At 34.5% G+C, this 20,794-nt stretch overlaps 1 protein-coding gene across 1 annotated transcript; it reads right to left on the bottom strand.

Annotated features, from left to right (window-relative positions):
* Positions 1-83: 83 nt before the first annotated feature.
* On the bottom strand, positions 84-20,607 carry LOC128984410 (ras-related protein Rab-30-like). The gene is made up of 6 exons (XM_054403729.1): positions 20,447-20,607; positions 14,263-14,364; positions 11,461-11,544; positions 9,578-9,761; positions 8,466-8,617; positions 84-3,277 (listed from the first exon to the last, which is right to left on the bottom strand). The coding sequence occupies exons 2-6, from the start codon at positions 14,347-14,349 to the stop codon at positions 3,176-3,178; spliced, it is 609 nt and encodes a 202-aa protein (XP_054259704.1). The 5' UTR covers positions 14,350-14,364; positions 20,447-20,607; the 3' UTR covers positions 84-3,175.
* Between the last annotated feature and the right edge of the window lie 187 nt (positions 20,608-20,794).

Raw genomic sequence — 20,794 nt, 5'->3', positions numbered from 1 at the left:
TCTTAAACTGATAAAATTAAAGTAAATCATGAATGCACAACAAAAAGTTGTAAAATTATTGAACCCCACCAATAAAATAAGTTTAAGTTCAAAATGTTGTAATACTACATTACACAAATAATACAAAATAAGTCTTTTAGTCTTATTAGAATAGGTACTATACTCCGTTCACAATATTTAGGCGGTTTGAGGGGAAGTTTCCCCACACTTTTTTCTCCTTAATGAATTTTGCAACTAATTAACGTTTTGACAAATCTCAGCTGTTGAGCTATGTTTACTGGGATCAAGACGTGGAGGGGATAGATATCTTCCTCTAGAAACGCCTAAATTCTATGAATGGAGTATAATATACAATACAAAAAAAGTGTTGGCAGTTTTACCAAACTTATTATGAGCAAAACTTTCTAAATTTAAACACAGAGAGTTAAAACAGTAAAGTTTGTGTTGAGTGGATCGGCTGAGGGCAACACCATTTAAGAATCAAACTTTTTTGAGATTTATAAATACACTAGCTGACCCGGCGAACTTCGTATCGCCTAAGTTATAGGTTTCCCCTAAGACAGACCGATGGAAAGAAAGTACCGTTACGTTTAATTTTCAAGATGATCTCGTTCGCATCGCTCAATCACGTCCTGGTTGAAGTTCGTTCGCTACGCTCACTCACCTTTGGGTTGGAGCTCGTTCGCTACGCTCACTCACCTTTAGGTTGGAGCTCGTTCGCTGCGCTCACTTGCCTACAGGTTAGCTCGTTCGCTACGCTCACTCGCCTCCAGGTTGAAGTTCGTTCGCTACGCTCACTCACCTTTTGGTTGCAAATTAGCTGTTGTCATAAATGTAAAAGAAATAATAGTGCTGCACCCTGTTGGTAATCCTTGTAACTTTAATGCTATTGAACATCATAGAACAGAACCATTGAAACAGCTGTTAAGATTCATTAATTCCATTTCTCATAAGGTTAACATGGGAAACTCCAGAGCCACTGGGGCGGAGCCCTTTTAAGAATTTCGAAACGGGAAATAGTTTACGTCCGATTCGCATGCCTACAGAATTTACACACCAAATTTCATAACGATCGGTGAAGTCGTTCCGGAGGAGTTTGCAGACAAACACTGTGACACGAGAATTTTATATATTAGATTTTAAACATAATCGTAACCATTTTATTAATTTTTTATTAAGAAGCTTATTTGATGGCTCCAGTTTTGCACATTGCACTTTATTTATCATTGTAATATTAGTACGATAACTGATAGTGTCAGAAGAATGTCTTAAAATGCTTACGGAATATTCAAATTGGGAGAAACAGCAAACTGTAAATTGAGTTTGTAAAAAAGAAAATCTAATTTTCAGCAGTTACAACCAAAATATGTGGAACCTTTAGCTAACAAGGGTCCTGATACTCTTGAGCAGATAAAAACAGCTCTGATCAACAAAGTGGTTTAAGTAGATTAATGGATTGAGTTAATTCTCATAAAAACTATTATGACAGACATTTTTATAAAATTTTTCTCCTAGGACGCTAGGCCCTAGTACGGGATCGTTTTTCACAATACTTCAGGATAGCCCTAGGGGCTACAGCATTATTACTAAAATTCATTAGTGATTGGGTGAGATTTGAACCTAGGACCTCAAGGACTGAAATCCTGCGCTCTACGGCTAAGACCAGCTCAATCTCGGAATACATTCCTTATTAGGTAATGCTGTGTCTAAAAAGAATGGTTCTCATTTATACAACAAAATATAATTTTTTCAAATTGTTATACCCTTCTTAAATGTTTAAACAATGTACGAGTACAAAGAAAAAGACAAGTGAGAAATATTTTACAAATGATTTTAATTTAAATAGGCCAGTTTAGGTTAGCCATAAAAGTAAAATTAAGTAACAAAGTCACGTAAGTTAAAAACAATTATAACAATTAACACAAGTAAAATAACTTATATAACAATTCATTTTAATGACATGGAATTTTTATAATACTGTTTTTTACTTAATTCAAAAACGAATTCACAATGAGTTAAAACCCCACCACATTACATGTAAGATAGTAATAATAAAACAAATTATGCTAACATAATAACCACAGAAATTACCACAAAAAATAAATCAAAATTATTTTAAAATAGCTTAGATATTTAAATATATTTAGTTTAAAACAAACACCCAATCAGTGCTCCTATTTACAGGTAAGTACAAATGCCTTAACATACAGGGTAACAACAATAAGCTATATCACAGGAAATGTACACTATTCTGTACAACCATTCAACATTGTAAAGAGAAAGTGTCAACATCTTGACATTCAATCCTCCGAATGAACAGATTATACTAGAAAATTGACAATGTTGTTACAATAACATTAGTTAACATGAGTCAAATTGTAAGACTTATCTTGTCTTAGAGAAAAAATTGTCATGCTTACCTTTACAAAGCACATAACTATTCACTTGAATGCATGAAAGATCAAAAATGTATTACTTTGATACCGTTCAAACTTAAAGGAGGATAAAACTAAGATATAATCCAGGATCTACTTCATTATAATGTGCTCTATAAACAAACATGTCTAATTAAAATACTTTCAGGTTGTGTTAGTTGGAGAAGATTTGGAGATGTAAGTTAACTAGAAGCAGGAATTATATCTAATTATACCTGAATATTAAAATAATCTGTAACATAAATAAATAATAAAATTACTAAAAATAACATTTCTTTACTAAAACATTCATCATATTTCTTATCGAATCTTCTTATTGACAAATGTTTCTGTAATTGTTAATTAATACTACAACTAAATAAGTACTAAACCAGTGTCTCAAATACCTGATTAAAATGTGATGTTATACAAAGTTCAGGGAAAGCAATTCTCGAATCTGCTAATGACTATTTACTCTATTATTCTAAATTGTTTATTTGGTCTTGTTTAAATTAACTATTAAATGCAGGGGGAATTTTATACTTATTATGTCAGTCTAAAACCATTGTTATTTTGCTTAAAATTGATAAACATCATAATGCGTGCGACAAACCCAACTTACAAAGGTACAAAGGATTTTCACCACGATTGAACCTGTATTCATTTTAATACAGGTGTTTTCCAGGACAAGTACCAACTACACCAGCAGAGATGTGTAATGTTTTAGGCCACAACCAAGGAAACAGACGAGGAAGTTGAGCTTAGGAGAGTCTTGAGCAGCAAGAATCACCTATAGAAGTTGTCCGTCCATTGATTGTAGGATTTGTCTGATCATACCTGGGCAGTTCTTTACATCGAGCTTGCTGTTGGAAAATAAACAGAGATAGCATAAAAGACAATCACTCACATTCACAAAGGATCACTAAAATGATCAAGTTGTGTATTAAAATCACAACTTTCAGTGATCAAAAGGAAGCTAAAAACGTGATTTATACTTGGCAGGAATGTCAATTTTCTTTCAAGATGTTTTCAAATAGTATGACAAAACCAATGGTCCCATAAGGGTGAAAACCAGATATAATAGTAGTGAGGTATTATAATTATATTATATTATAATAGGGAGTGTTGCACGACGTCCAAATGTCACAATGTCCAATGATATAAGTCAGTGTTACGACATCTAAAATATAATTTTTGAGCTGTTAGTCCAGTCAATGAAGGCTCAAAAGAGGGGTGTAGAGGACATGGAGAGGGGGAAATTTTTTTTCTGCGGGAATGTGTTCGGGGTAGTTAGAAGATAAAAATACCAAAAGTCCCCGCCCCTGGCCCTGCTGCTTCAGCGGGGGGAGGGGGGGAAAGACCCCATTTTTTAGTTTTTTACTTCTACACTGAAAACCGTGCATCGTACGGAAAAAATGTAAATTATAAAAAGAAAGATGATAAAATTCTCTACAAGAATGGTTATATTCATTTCTTATGTACATGCATTAGTTTTAAAGATATTCTCAAAATAAGATAAGAATTATTTTCTAAATTGATTTTTCAGACGTTTTTTTTTCAAATAAATTCATATAATCGATTAGCCTGCTGTTGTTTTACATTAGTAAGGATAGAAAACAGGTTTTGGAGCACAAACCTATATAATATAATATATCCATCGTATATATTGTGTTAAAAATAGTTTATATAAATTAAAAAAGTTTTGTATATTTGTCATGGAAACAAGTAATTTGGGCATAATTATTACACTAAAAATGAAAAAGATTATGTTTTCAGCTACATTTGTCCAGGTTTATTTATAACAACTACCGAAACCAAGACTTTTAATACTATTGTTCGTGCTCTGACTCACTTGGGACGAGAGGGTCCGACTTCTGTCCCAAAAACAGGTGCCATCTGGAACTGAGAACCACCATCTAGGACATCTCCATCATTCAATTCTTGTTGATTAGACTCAATATTGGCTATCGAAGTGATAATGCGGTGTAGGCCTATATATTCTTCATCTTCCTCATTCATCAGAATGGGCATTCCATGTAAAAAGTTCGCTTAGCAGTTCTGGCATAACGGCCAACGAGGAACAATTAATGGACATTTTCTTGCATGCACAAATTGCGCATGTGACACTGTTATAAGCTTTAGTACATTTGCAAAAAACTTGGTTAAGAGATTAACTTTACTGTTCCTGGTTACTATAATTTCGGTGTCGCTGTTCAAATGAATACTTACTGACCAGTGGCGGTCCCTGGTGTGGGGGGGGGGGCTGTATCCTCTCCAAAATATTTTATAACCTAACATAAATACAGTAGCTTGAAGATATTTTAGGGCTGAAATACTGTAAAACTATACGTTATTATGCTTTAGCTGGGACCGCCACTGCTACTGACTTTTTCAATCTGTAGCGTCTTTCTTGGCCTGCCATAATCGTGCTGTTAGCGAATTTCCCATATAGGGAATAAGCTATTACCGTAGTACTCATGGTAAGACCTGGACGCGGGACCGATTTTTTTTCGTTTTGAGGTCCCTAGAGGCCAAAAACACCATCCGTTCAAATTCATATATATATATATTTATATATTTATATATATCCTACTAATATTATAAATGAGAAAGTTTGGATGTATGGATGTATGGATGTATGGATGTATGTTTGTGACAAGTGAACGCGAAAAATACTGGTCGGATTGGGCTGAAATTTGGCATGATGATAGCTCACATTCCCGATTAACATATAGGCATATTATTATTTCAAAAATCCTTTCGGGCTCCGCCCCAGTGGCTCTGGAGTTTCCCATGTTAACCTTATGATTTTTCATATTTAAAAGGAATTAATGAATCTTAACAGCTGTTTCAATTAAACAAGTTGGTTCTGTTCTATGATGTTCAATAGCATCAAAGTTACAAGGATTACCAACAGGGTGCAGCACTATTATTTCTTTTACATTTATTACAACAGCTACTTTGCAACTAAAAGGTGAGTGAGCGTAGCGAACGAACTTCAACCTGGAGACGAGTTAGCGTAGCGAACGTGCTAACCTGAAGGCAAGTGAGCGCAGCAAACGAGCTCCAACCTAAAGGTGAGTGAGCGTAGCGAACGAACTTCAACCTGGAGGCGAGTTAGCGTAGCGAACGAGCTAACCTGAAGGCAAGTGAGCGCAGCGAACGAGCTCCAACCTAAAGGTGAGTGAGCGCAGCGAACGAGCTCCAACCTAAAGGTGAGTGACCGTAGCGAACAAACTTCAACCAGGACGTGATTGAGCCATGCGAACGAGATAATCTTGAAAATTAAGAAGTTAAACGGGGCAAAGCCCGTGGGTTACAGCTAGTACATATATATATATATGTGTCCGTTAGCACGATAACTCGAGCAAAAATGATCCGATTTTGATGAAATTTGGTACAAACGTGTAAACCTACGTTTATTTGAACGAGTTTGCGATCCAGCATGATCGGACGATGGGAACGGGGGTTTACGGGGGGTTTTATGGGGTAAAAATAGGTTTTTCCCATTTATGACCCAAAAAACATAAAATTTAGCAATTTCTTTCCAAACCATTTTGTAGAGCTTAAAAAAACAAATAATTTAGTATATTGAAGCGTTATTATGCGCCTAATGGTTACGGAGAAAATTCCAAAAAATTGTAAATTTAAAATTCCCATGTTATTCTTATGGAGAATAAGTAAACTGTTGTAGTTTGCTTGTTTATGAACATATTTTGATCAAATTTGGAAAATGTTTTTATTTCTTACTAACTATTAACATTTTACAAAAAAAAAAACAGTTTTACCCTCCCTGATGCAGCAAACCTAAGTACTTGTTAAACTAATATTCTATTTGAATAGGGAATAAATATTATATTTTTAAGTAGACATTTCAGTGTAAATCCAATCAGGCAAATGGAAATTCGCTTAGTCTGCAGGTTTGCTGCGGCGGGGGTATTTTTTGATTGCTATGGTATTGAACAGAGCAGCCTTTTTGGTCTTTATCATACCACTCTAAATAAATAAAGGGAAATGGGGCAAGTTCAAATCGTAAAAATCTTTTAAATCTTGATAACTTTTTTTAACTTATACAAATCCTTTGAAACAGAATTAAAGGTTTTGCTACAACGTTTTAATTATTGCAATATCAATGGTTGAACTCACAGAAGACAAAGGGAGAGCCATATTTTCCCGTGACAGCTTGTTGTCCGAAAATGATTACCATTTGATTAATTACTTGCTGACCACGTAATAGAGCATCGTAACAGTTAACGGATTCATCTCCTACAACCCCAGATGCTATTGACATAATGTTTTGAGTTTCAGGGAAGAGTGGGTGATTTTAAAAAATTGCTGTCAGTTTAGAAATATATGACATTTCATCATTTGTATAATTTCATCAAGGACAACTCTGTTTGGAAAACCAACTACCAACTACCCTAAAAAATGTGGGGTTGGGAGCGCAAAAAGGTAATCTGTTCCCATTTTTAACCAATGAACCACCTAACCCACGAGAAATGTTGAGAATGTTTTTTTTTTTGCAAATATACTAAAGATTGTAGCAATAAAAGATGTACATGCAATGAAATGTCCATTAATTGTTCCTCGTTGGCCGTTATGCCAGAACTGCTAATGGAACTTTTTACATGGAATGCCCATTCTGATGAATGAGGAAGATGAAGAATATATAGGCCTACACCGCATTATCACTTCGATAGCCAATATTGAGTCTAATCAACAAGAATTGAATGATGGAGATGTCCTAGATGGTGGTTCTCAGTTCCAGATGGCACCTGTTTTTGGGACAGAAGTCGGACCCTCTCGTCCCAAGTGAGTCAGAGCACGAACAATAGTATTAAAAGTCTTGGTTTCGGTAGTTGTTATAAATAAACCTGAACAAATGTAGCTGCAAACATAATCTTTTTCATTTTTAGTGTATTAATTAAATGCCAAAATTACTTGTTTCCATGACAAATATACAAAACTTATTTAAATTTATATAAACTATTTTTAACACAATATATACGATGGATATATTATATTATATAGGTTTGTGCTCCAAAACCTGTTTTCTATCCTTACTAATGTAAAACAACAGCAGGCTAATCGATTATATGAATTTATTTGAAAAAAAAACGTCTGAAAAATCAATTCAGAAAATAATTTTTATCTTATTTTGAGAATATCTTTAAAACTAATGCATATACATAAGAAATGAATATAACTATTCTTCTGAATATAACCAGTCATCTTTCTTTTTATAATTTACATTTTTTCCGTACGATGCACGGTTTTCAGTGTAGAAGTAAAAAATTAAAAAATGGGGTCTTTCCCCCCCTCCCCCCGCTGAAGCAGCAGGGCCAGGGGCGGGGACTTTTGTTATTTTTACCTTCTAACTACCCCGAACACATTCCCGCAGAAAAAAAAATTCCCCCTCTCCATGTCCTCTACAATCCCTTTATTGACTGGACTATGTCTAATGACGTCCAATATAAACTATTTGACTGTAGCACAAAGTCAAATTCGCATCATGTCTAAAAGTACAGTAACTGCAAGAAACACAGTCTTTTCTACTAGTTTTGGGCGTCATGGGATTGGCTCGTCGTGCAACAGCACACTTTATACTCTTAAAAACTTGTTGCAGGTGTCGTCCAGAGCTCTTGCATACGGAGCAAGGTTAGATTAGGATAAGTTATGTTAGCTTAGTATGCCTTACAGACGGTAAAATAGTACTCTGTGTGCAGGCGCTATGGATGTCGTAAGAATGCGCTGAGCTATTGGACGTCTTGCAAGTGGCAGCGTGAAACAGCTCAAAAACTATATTTTGGACGCCGTGCAATGCATCCATAGTGGATGAAGTAAAGAACGTGACGTTGGTCTCAGATTTGAATTAGTTTCCTGAGTTGTGACGGGAGCTCAATGGAGACCTTAATTTACAGACAACTCTTGTACTTGCTTGAACCTATTCTGAACTTTTACCTATTCTTGCCACACACAATTGTCCAGGTTTGCCATGAAAACGCAAAGGACCAAACAAAAGTCCTGATGTACTGGAGTGACCATGCATACCTCCATGAGCTCAGCAGCTATCTGCAGAAAGAGTCTCTCCACATTGTCCGCCTCTTTAGCTGAAGTTTCCAGGTAATACATATTGTGTCTCTGGGCAAAGTCCTCACCTACATGAGTGGGAATCTCCCTGTCTTCTCTGTCAATTTTGTTACCTAATAAAACAAATAATAATTTACTAACATGTATTTTTTGCCCAGTAATAAAACCCTAGTGTTTAAAGGATAGATCATTTTCAGGTTACAATTTTGATTTGTTAGCACTACAGTATTTTCTTATGTAAGATAAAAGATGATGTTTTGTAAGTTGGCATTGTCGTTCGATACCATTTTGTTAATAAGCGTTATTTCATTGAAATATTAATTTTAACTGTTCAATCAATTTTGAAAAGTAAGGAAAATTTTACTTTTGACTATTGATACAACTTCAGTATCCAATAGTCAATCTGATTTTAATAACACAATTTTGAGGAGCGAGCTGGTCTAGTGGTAGAGCGTAGGACTTCGGTTCCCGAGGTACTGGGTTCAAATCCAGTCAACCACTAATGGATATTATCCATGTGATAATGCCACAACCTTCTAGGACTAGACTGAAGTAATGTGTAAAACAGTTCTGGGCTAGAACTAGCATCCTAGGACGTGGAAATAATAGGTAATAAATAACCAAAAATATATAAAAAAAATTAACAAAATCCAAGCATTGTTGTAGAGCGTTTGTGTAAAATAAATTAAAATTATGTGAGAAAATCAGAAAATTAATCAAATCATTGTAACAAGAAGAACCATAATGGAATGTTTATTTTTACAGTATTATGAATTATTTAAAAATCATCGGCTGTTCTAATATTAATTTTAAACAGGCTAAAGAAAAAATATAAGGTAAAAGAACTGAACAACTGTGGAATAATTTTAGTAATCATGGCTGAAGAAACTGATTGATAAATATGATGTATCAGGTTTAGTTTTAGATGTCCAGTCAGTTACAAATATTATCACAACAAGCGCACGTGTGTTGAAGAAACCAACCTCAACTCGTGGTCCCCAGTAATTGGGCTGTTTCTACAGTACAATGCAATACAATTTGACTAGCAAACATTATGCAAGAGTTAAACATACCAACTAGCACCCTGAGCACCTTGCTACTGGCGTACTCCTCTATCTCCCGCAGCCAGTCTGGCAGACAGTCGAACGTCGGCTGACAGCTGATGTCATACACCAGGATCAGAGCGTGCGCAGACCTGTAGTAGCTCTGTGTGATGGAGCGAAACCTCTCCTGACCAGCCGTATCCCAGATCTGCAGCTTTAATATCAACAAAATCATGAAACTTTATGAAATTGTTCTCTAAATGCCCACGAATGTTTCTATTTTATTCTCAATCTTAAAATTCCCTAGAGCTCTACCCCCAGGACTCCTGGGATAGCGTTTTTGTATCTTAACTTGTTTCATGGTAAAATAAACGGTGTCAGCAATTTGACACATACTTTCTCCCATTATAGCTTGTCAACAACAACCTTTATCCTTTATCAAGAGTAAGCGGAGAGAACAACTATGATATTTTATAGGAAAAATCACAAAAGTTGCAATAGCTTTTGAACCGTAATTTTTACAGCAATGGAGGGGGCACTATTTTTACTTTCTCCCCCTATACCATAGTATATGGAGAAAGTATTGTTTTCGTCAAAATTTTCGAGTTTGAGTTTTGAGTGGATATATTCGTTTTGGGTCCCCCTGGACCCAAAAAAGTGGTTTTCGTAGTGATGTCTGTGTGTGTGTGTGTGTGTCTGTGTGTCTGGATGTGTACAGAGCTAGAGACTACACCTGTGGTCCGATTTCGATGAAATTTGGTATGTAGGTTCTAACCCATGGTATCTCCAGGAGCTTTTTTAATTTTTTGAAATTTTGATTTTTAATGGGGATTTTCCCATAAAAACCCATAAAAAACCGGAAAAATCGGATTTTCTCAAAAATGGCCTGAACGATTTTTATAAAAATTTAGTATGTTGTAGCCCTTTAAATTCTGAACAAAATGGTAAAAATCCAATTTCTGTAAAAATTATGGTTCAAAAGTTATGGTAAATTATGTTATTTTCCCATAAAAACCCCATAAAATAACGAAAAATAGGATTTTAGACAAAAATCCGGTTTTGATTTAACATAGTATGTTATGGTCCTTACAATTTTGATAGTTTTTTTTTAGAAATTTTTATTTTTAATGGGGATTTTTCCATATAACCCCATAAAATGACGGAAAATCAGATTTTCCCAAAATTAGTCCGAACGATTTTGATAAAAATTTAGTATGTTATAGTCCTTTAAATTCTGAAGAAAATTGTACAAATCCCATTTCCGTATATTTACTCTCACCGCTTACACATGATAAAGGTTGTTTACAAACTTATGGGAGAAAGTATGTGTCAGAATGCTGATACCGTTTATTTTAAGAATTATAAGGACCATAAAATACTAGTTTTGATCAAAACTGGTTTTTAAAATAAGATTTTTTTATCGGCTTACCAGAATGAAATCCAGGGGCTATCAGAATGAATAATAAGATTTTTTTGTTATTTTAAGGGTTTTTGTGGAAAAATCACCTTTAAAAATCAAAATTTTAAAAGGCCTGGAAATACCAAGGATTAGTGCCTACATTATATAGGTACTGAAGTGGTAAGACTAGCTTTTAGCATTGGTAAATTAACAAATGAATAAATTTATAAATTATAAATTACTACATTAGGTGTACCAACTCTCAGCAACCAGACAGACCATAACTAAGGTCAACAAGACCAGCACCTATCATGAACCTTTTAAGTTACAATCACTAATCAGTAAAGTAAGTTTCAGAAATGAAATAATATTTTAACATTTTGTAAAAGTTTGATACAGAGAAATATGTTTTCTGGACAGTGGAATGAAATTGTGCTACTAATGAGTTAATGATGTAACTTTTAAACTGGTCAACAAGATTAGGTTAGAAACAAACAGAGAAATGTCTATTTACCTTCACTTTTTCGTTATCGATTTCAACTGTTTTAATCATGAAATCAACACCAATGGTAGCCCCTTGGCCTGGAGGAAACAGCCCCTAGAAATAGAAAACAAAATTGTCATATGTTTTTAATCTGTCCTCGTGCCGGTTCAAAAAAGCCTAGGCCTAATTTCTATCCATCGGCTGATAGCAATATCTGATACAATTCATTCTTCTATTTTGTGCATGGTGACACTTACATTACTTCTGTAATCAACTTAATTTGCATGAGTATAAAACCCCATTTTAAACCATTCAACCATTTAAAACCATACAACTTCATATGCAATTTCATACTTAACACTGTTGTACAAGTACACTCAATGCTAAAATAATCCATCTATATGGCTACATAATACAATAAAGGTTTTCATTGTTCTATCCCTTTTTCAGCTGTCCTACTAAACCAATTTTTACGATTGAGATGTCATTGTAAAGCTTACGATCTAGCAAAGTGACGAATGGTTACTAAAAAGGTAATTTCTTCAAGGCTTCACTCCCCTAGTGTTGGATTTTTTAGAGTTTGCTTTCAAAGATTCAGTGATGATAATCAGCTTTCATTAACTGTTTAGAAGTGAACAGTTGATCTTTCAGTTTAATGTTTTAATTGCATTATTCATTTTGCTTAGGAATCGAACCCTATAAAAATGTGCCATTTTTGCACGGGTCTCCTCATCCATATACTTAATACAATAAGGGTTTTCTCAACATCTCTTTTCTAGTCGTCACTTCCGCCTAGCAACGGATGATTTTTCCCCCGCCCCTTGCCCTTTGGAGTTTACCTGTACTCACAGGAAAGCTCAGTTGTTGTTCTCGTTGAACTCTGTTCAGTTCTCTTCATGTTTTGAGTTTGTTTGCAACCATAGCGTCCCCGCTGTGTTGTCTCTTTTGTCCACGCTTCTCTTAAAGGCGTTTTGGATTAATTGTCTCTTCATAACTCTTTCTCTTATGTATCATTGTTCAGTTTTAAAGTAAAGTCCCTTTATTACTCTAAATCAAAATTAGTGTTTATAGTCTCTTGTGCTGCTCTAAATTACTCTCCCCCTCTATGCTCTACTCTTCTACAACTTCTTTGTGCGCGTTCGTGAATGTATTGTTTAACGGTCTACCGCGACAGAAGATATTTATTGAAGGACATTTGTTTTGGCGTGAACGCTCAATTTAATCAAGATCAAGATCCCTCTCTCCCTAGTGACTCATCCCTCTGTGCAACACCCTAGCTTGGACACGACGCCTTCCCCTAGCCTAACAGAACAATGGAAATTGGTGAGTAACTCTCTTTTCTTCATTCATTTAATTAAGGTGTTTCCAAGCTCTATGGTTCCCGACCTAATCGGGCGGTCCTTCGAGTTTTACATATTTTTCACTCTCTGGTTTTGTAACTACCATATTTTATTCCCCCATTGAACATTCGGTCCCACCAGCCGGATTGTAAAACAAATTTTTACGATTGAGGTGCCATTTTAATGCTGATCTAGCGTACCTGTGAATGGTAATTAAAAAGGTAATTTCCTTTAGAGCTTTGCCCCTCACGTTTTAGTTATTAATAGAGTCCATTTTCAAAGATCCAGTTATGATGACCAACTTTCTTTATAACGGTTTAAATTTAGCCTAAATTATAATTTAACAGTTAAGATCCTTCAGTTGAATGTGCAACCACAGTCAGATTGTAAACAAGAGAATAAACAGTTCATGAAAATCTATATACTTATTTAATACGCAAGCAGGTTTTTTGTGACAATTACTCCTCCGAAATTACTGAACCGATTGACATGTTTTTGGTGTCATTGGAAAGAGCGTAACGTGAAGTTGTGGAGGAAACTTTCTTTTTAGGGAAATAATTAGAGTGTGAGGTGCTGGGTCCCTTTAAAGTTTCGTATTCCTCCATAAGATTAACATGGGAAACAAACATTGTTATTAAACTACAGCTGTTGTCAGAAATGCTGTTCTGCTATTTAATTTAATTTGTTTACAAGGAGAATTGTTTTTGGTGCCATGTGGTCAATGAATTATATACTTTTGCATATATTTTAAACGCTATACACTATATAAAATGATAGTACTGTAATACATTAAGAGATCTTAATTTAAATAATCAATAAGCAGGATTGAGCTTTTGCCTACATGTTTCCTGGTAAGTGGGTTGTAACGGTTTCTCATAGTATTATAGTATCTTGCAGTAAAACCGAATTTTTCTTTTCTCTATTCTCACCCCGTAGCGAAGCACGGGCAGAGCAACTAGTGTAATTTAAATAGGTTAATTTTTAACAACTGTGACCTGGTTAAGGTAGATAAATCACTCTTTAGTGCAGATCTAAAATCAACAAATTTAATTTAAATTCAAATCAAAAGTCATTTATTCCATGATAAATCAGTTACAATTCAGTAGTTATATTCAAATAACTGTTCTAAGCAAACATAATCTCTAAAAGGTAAATAAGGGAACATTGAACTTGATTCATTTAGCCTCGGATAAAGGTTTTGGACCCTATTAAACTGCACAGTTTGCACACACGTCCTCTCACATTTGTATAAATAACTAAACTGCTGGGAGTAACACAGCTATGAGTAACATAACAATGCCACCATAGATAGTCTGCAACAATCATGTTGACTAGTTGAGTTAGGTTGCTGTTTTAAAAATGAACTTTATTAGAATCTAGTTGAATTATTGAGATGAATTTTATAAACTCATCCAATCGTAAAGTAACGAGGCGAAGAAGATAGATGTAAGCAATTATATGTTTACGAATACCTAACAAATAACATACTTACTTGTGTAAATCTGCGAACTAGACAAGTCTTCCCAACTCCAGCATTTCCAACCAGAACTACTTTGAATAAAAATTTATAATCCTCCATATTGGCAATAAAGTTCTGAAAGAGAGTGTTATGAATCATTAAATGACAAGTTTTGATACCAGTTGAATAACAAACTATATAAAAGTACCAGAGCATGTTCATGTTTGCAAATCATAAACTTAATTTAGCCTCGTTGATTCATATCAAATAGTCAAAAACTTTGGACATTAGCGAGAAAAATAATTTTAAAATGTATTGAGCAAAAATAAAAGCATTAAAATCTTCATTGAAGATTTGACATAAATGCAGTAAATTATTATGGTAGGTTTTCCTAGCTGCCAAATATGGCTGCGGAGTTGTGAATGTCAGGTGAGCTTCTAGTGTTTTAAGGGCTGTACCAGTACTTGACAATTGTGTGAAGAGTCAGAGCCAAAACACACAGCCGTACTCGGCAGCTAGGAAAACCCACCTTAGTCTCAAAATCCGAAAAAGGTGCATTCCTCTGCCTGCTTTTCTAGTGCATTAAAGAGGAGTATGTTTTTATCTACAGTGACAGGGACACAAATTTCATTGGAGCAACAATTCATTAACCAACACTAACTACTTTTCTCTTACACTGGCACTGCAACAAAAAATGTAAATAATCTTATCTTACTATATATATATATATATATATATATATATATATATATATCTTACTAATATTATAAATCTGAAAGTTTGTGAGTTTGTGTGTGTGTTTGTGTGTGTGTTGCTCAATCACGCATAAACTACTGGACGGATTGGGCTGAAATTTGGCATGATGATAGCTCACATTCCCGATTAACATTAAAGCATATTCTTATCTCAAAAACCCTTTCGGGCTCAGCCCCAGTGGCTCTGTAGATCCCCATGTTAATCTTATGATTTTTCATATTTAAAAGGAATTAATGAATCTTAACAGCTGTTTCAATTAAACAAGTTGGTTCTGTTCTACGATGTCCAATAGCATAAAAGTTACAAGAATTACCAACAGGGTGCAGCACTATTATTTTTTTTTAATTTATGACAACAGCTAATTTCCAAACAAAAGGTGAGTGAGCGTAGCGAACGAACCTCAACCAGGACGTGAATGAGCCACGCGAATACTTATGAAGTTAAACGGGGCAAAGCCCGCGGGTACAGCTAGTATATCTATAAGTATAAAAGAGGATGTTTGTATATATATTTGGCAGTGATAGACTCAGACACCGCTGAGCCTATTGCCACGAAACTTGGTACATACGTGTAGAATTTCATGGAATAGGTTTATACACCATCAATTTCGTGATCCGTCCAATCGGCTCCGCCCCAGTGGCTCTGGAGTTTCCCATGTTAACCTTATGAGAAATGGAATTAATGAATCTTAACAGCTGTTTTAATTAAACAAGTTGGTTCTGTTCTATGATGTTCAATAGCATTAAAGTTACAAGGATTACCAACAGGGTGCAGCACTATTATTTCTTTTACATTTATGACAACAGCTAATTTGCAACCAAAACGTGAGTGAGCATAGCGAACGAACTTCAACCTGGAGGCGAGTTAGCGTATTGAACGAGCTAACCTGAAGGCAAGTGAGCGTAGCGAACGAGCTAACCTGAAGGCAAGTGAGCGCAGCGAACGAGCTCCAACCTAAAGGTGAGTGAGAGTAGCGAACAAACTTCAACTAGGACGTGATTGAGCCATGCGAACGAGATCATCTTGAAAATTAAGAAGTTAAACGGGGCAAAGCCCGCGGGTTACAGCTAGTAATATTATAAATGTGAAAGTTTGTGTATTTGTTTGTTTGTTTGTTTGTTTGTTTGTTTGAAGTTCAATCACGCATTAACTACTGAACGGAGTGGGCTGAAATTTGGCATGATGATAGCCCACATTCCCGATTAACATATAGGCATATTCTTATCTCCAAAATCCATTTGGGCTCCGCCCCAGTGGCTCTGTAGTTCCCCATCTTAACCTTATGAGTATTCATATTTTAAAGGGAATTAAAGGATTTAGTCAGCTGTTTCAACTTAAAAAGTTGGTTCTATGCTATGCAAAAGCATTAACAAGTATAAGATTTACTAACAGGGTGCAGCACTATTAGTGTTTTTTTTTGCATTTTTATGAAAACAGCCAATTTGCCTATTATTTAAGATATAGCCTACCTTAAATATTAGTCTTATCAACAGTTCAGTGGCTACACAATGAACTTTAAATAAGCTAATTTGAACCAAGCAGCAACAAATAACTGTGATATGTAATGAGAACTGTCAAAGTAGGATTGTTTACAGTTGTGTTTATGTTTTAATTTAATGAATAATGTGTGATATTTTGCGAATGTTTGATAATATATTTTTCTCTATTGTTTAGGATAAGTGGTAGAACATCATGGCTATGGTAGATGAGTAATACCATGTAATACTTTAGTTAGTGATGTAAAATACCTGGGTATTTAAAACTCGGGGTAAATACCCTGGGTATTTACCCGGGTAAATACCCAAAATCCATAAATACCCGGGTATTTTGGGTATTTATGAAATCAATTTAAATTTGTTTATATTCACCCCTAAATATGTTATTGTTATCACTAGGCCTACATGATAAATTAGGATAGCCTATAACACCTTTTACAGTAACTTGAAGCTTTGATAGTACCTTTTATTTAATGATTTAGCACTTTTTTTGTAAATAATACATAAAGTTTCTTAATAAGCATGGGGTTTCGTGTCTTAAATCGAGTAACATCAGTTAAATTTAACATAATAAAAAATAGGATATTAAAAAAAGGCTATTTCAATTTTAATCATTTTATAAATTTATAACCATAACATAAACGGGCTGGGTGTGCGGGTGTGCAGTAATAAAACAAGCCTGTGATGCTACCTTTGATTGAGAATGCTAGAAACTAAACACTCCCTATGAAATGAAATCAAGACAACACCTCATCAGAAAAATAGTGAACCTAAACCTACTTTTACTGTTATTTAATTATGATAGTTAAAATTTCTATTGTATAAATGGCTTGGAAGGCTAGACAGACCTAAGCCTGATTGACATAGGCAGAATGGCAGAATACTAAAAGTAATTAAACTTTTCTGTGTTACCGCTTAGTTGAAAACAATAATATATTTGGATAAACCTACTAAAAAAATGTAACTCCTGTTTTTTGGTCTAACTTAATATAATTTTGAAAGATTTATTGTGCTATAGATTCAAATGTTTTGTATCACAAGTTTATGAAATTAGGTTTTTTTTATTTTGATACCTTTGATACCAACAAAAGATCTAGAACAAAAATATTATTAAATCCTGCCATATCCTACAGATTGAATTTTAATTATTTTCATAAGTTGTTTACACATAGGCCACTACTAGGTTAAATCTTCCTGTCATTCTTTCTAAATAATAATTATTACTTTACAAATTATTTTTCTTCACTTCCAATAAAATAAATTCATTTATCTATCATAGAAATTACAAAATCATAAAGAGTCAGGACCAGTGCAACCATGCGACCAGGGTATTATGCCGATAATGCTTTATGCTCAGACCTGGGTATTTATGGCGATTATAGCCATAAGTAAAATGCTAGTAGTGACCATATGAAATTTTGTTTAACACATTTTATCATCATTTTACTATCCTTACAGGGTAATAATTGTAAAAAAACATCTAAATCTTCTCTAACTTTAATAAAAATTATAAATACCCAGTTTTTGGGTATTTACCCGGGCCTGGGGTAAAAACCCGGGTAAATACCCAATTTATATTTACCTACCCACTGGGTATTTACCCGACCCACATCACTAACTTTAGTATACTGTAAATTTGAAGAAGCAAATTGTATCAAACTGTGTTCTCCCCCATTGCAAACACAAAGCTTGAGTATAACTGCAATAAGCATTTTATACTAATATGCCAACCCCGTACGAAGGACAGGTACTCTGCTAGTATATCCATATTGTTTGAACATAAATTTGGATTTTAAACTCAGGGTTCTGAAATCTGGGGGGTGTGGAATATTGCATGAACGGTAAATCAAATTAGAACAGTACTGTTTATGTTACACAAAAATTATTTTTTCATTACCGGTTCCGGTACTTTTAAGCTGTTACCCGAAGTAAAAGCTTTATAAAACAAAAATATTTAAAGATTAAACTAACAATCAATTATTCTTATTGTTTAACATCATGAGTGAAAAAGCAGCATTGGTCTTAGTGGCTTTTAAAGCTCTTGTATGTAAATTAGTCTCTACATCTCGTCAAATCATGACAAACACCAAAAGTGCTGAACTTATTTTTTTAATTTCATTAAAACTAAATTTTATTCTGTTCTAACTCATTGTCACTAAATTGAATAAATTTGGTCTTGCGGTGTTAAAACCAACTAAATTAGGAATAAAACTAGCGGAGATGAGAAAATACTATTATAAAACTAGTATAAACGCAAAAATGTTTACAAACAAATAGAAGAGAACCACATTAAAGGCGCTCGTGTCCAGAGATGCAAATTATAGTTATATATCAATATTAGGTTATCACTAATACGTTATTGAGCGATAACAGGTTATCGTAACCAGTTATATATCAATTACTTAATACAGAACTCCACGCCGATACAGAGCATATTTTAAGGCATTTCCACTGGGCGACAGTGGCGGCGGACTTACTGGGGGGGTCCGGGGGTTCTCTCCCGGAAATTTGTGCATAAATTATAGTGAAAATCACACATTTCTATCTTTTAATGAATTTTTCTATTATATTTGCTTTTAAATAGTCATTATAATCTCACTTAATTACGTATTCTAGAACGTTGTAACAGGCCAAGAATCCCTTTACAACCTCGTGGGCTCAACTCTAAAATATTTACAAAATGTTACCTATTTACTAAATACTTTGTTAATTCCGATAGATTTAAAATGTGAATCATTAAAAAATATGCCGGCACCACCCATAGCAACTGGGCGACAAAATCTCAGCACTGGGAGACACTTGTGTCACGCAGTTAACATGTTAACGCCGATATCGATAAGTCCGGAATGAAACGACGACTAACCGTTGCCGAGCAAAACTGTTATTCCTCCTCCATTACGGAACTGACTGTTATTCTAATGAATTCATTATGAAACGTTGATTTTCCATTTCATCATAATATTTATTAACTGATTGTAACTTACGTGTGCATGTGTGTGTATGTGAAAGAGAAAGGAAGAATCCCCTAATGCTTCCGTACGGTACTCAAAAACTATCGGTCAAACTGTAAATTAAAGCATTTTTTTTACCGTGGAAATATTTTGCACATACCAGATGCCTAAATAACTTAGAAGCTTCTGTACCACTTAGCAAATTTAAGCAGTGGTCCAAAATTGTGTGAAGCTAATAACTCACCAATAAATAGTGAAGTGTGCCATATGATGTCTGTTGTTGGTGCTATTTCGCCACGATAGGCCCGATACAATGATACACATATTGTCGCGTGATAAAGGACATGTTCACACATAGCAGAGTAGGTACCAACATCGTAGCCCAGGAACACATTAGAGGGGGTGAAAAGTCACAAATTGTTCGTGCAAAATTCCGGGACAAAAGGACGGAGTACAGTCATACATATAGTCACTCTAATGTGTTTCTGAGTTATGACTTTGGTGTATGCGTGAACATGTTCTTTATCACATGTATATCACTGTACTGGGGCCTATTGTTCCAGGATATATTCGTCAATAAATTTATGCGTGAGCACTTTTCTCTTTTCAATTTCTTGACCCCCTCTAATCGTTCCTCAGTTACAACATTGGTGTATTGCTATGCGTAAACATATCCTTTACAACATGACTATATGTGTACCGGTATTAACTTAACTTATACTACGCGGGCCTATTGTGACGGAATAGCACCATCAATAGACATCATATGGCACACTGGCCCACGCTCCACTATTTATTGGTGAGCTATGTATTGGCAGATTCACATCAATGTGGTTCAAGTCATTTTCAACCATAAACTTAGGCCTACTATTTCAAATAGCTTTCTTCTTCCAAGAGTTTATAATTAGGCTACTTTTCTAATAGATTATGATACAGGCTAGACATCAGAAGGAAAATTAAGCAGATGTTGAAATGGATAACTTAAAGGACTACTCTGAAGTTAATTTTCCTTACCAGTAGATCCAAACAGCATCAATGATATTGTTGTCAAGTATAATGGTTAAAACAAGCAAACTATTTCCTGAGTGATTTTAAACATATTTCTAAAATTACATAATTAATTGTGAGATTTTTATTTCATTTTCCTGAATTTTGACACAACCACAACATTGAACATTAAGGAATGACAGATGAAAAGAAAAAATGAAATGACAGTTCTTCAAAGCTACCAACATACAGATCTATGAAAATTAGTATTGAAATCTGCTTTTATATGTACTATAATAAATCACACATTGTATTACGTATAGCTTATTAAGTGCTTTAATAAAAGGAAACATTATTATTATCTGTTGAAAAAAT

Source organism: Macrosteles quadrilineatus, unplaced genomic scaffold (genome assembly GCF_028750875.1).
Source record: "Macrosteles quadrilineatus isolate MER2022 unplaced genomic scaffold, UCM_ALF_1.0 Scaffold_2__2_contigs__length_208266976, whole genome shotgun sequence".
Lineage (NCBI taxonomy): Eukaryota > Metazoa > Arthropoda > Insecta > Hemiptera > Cicadellidae > Macrosteles > Macrosteles quadrilineatus.
This window is presented reverse-complemented; position numbering and strand designations above follow the sequence as displayed.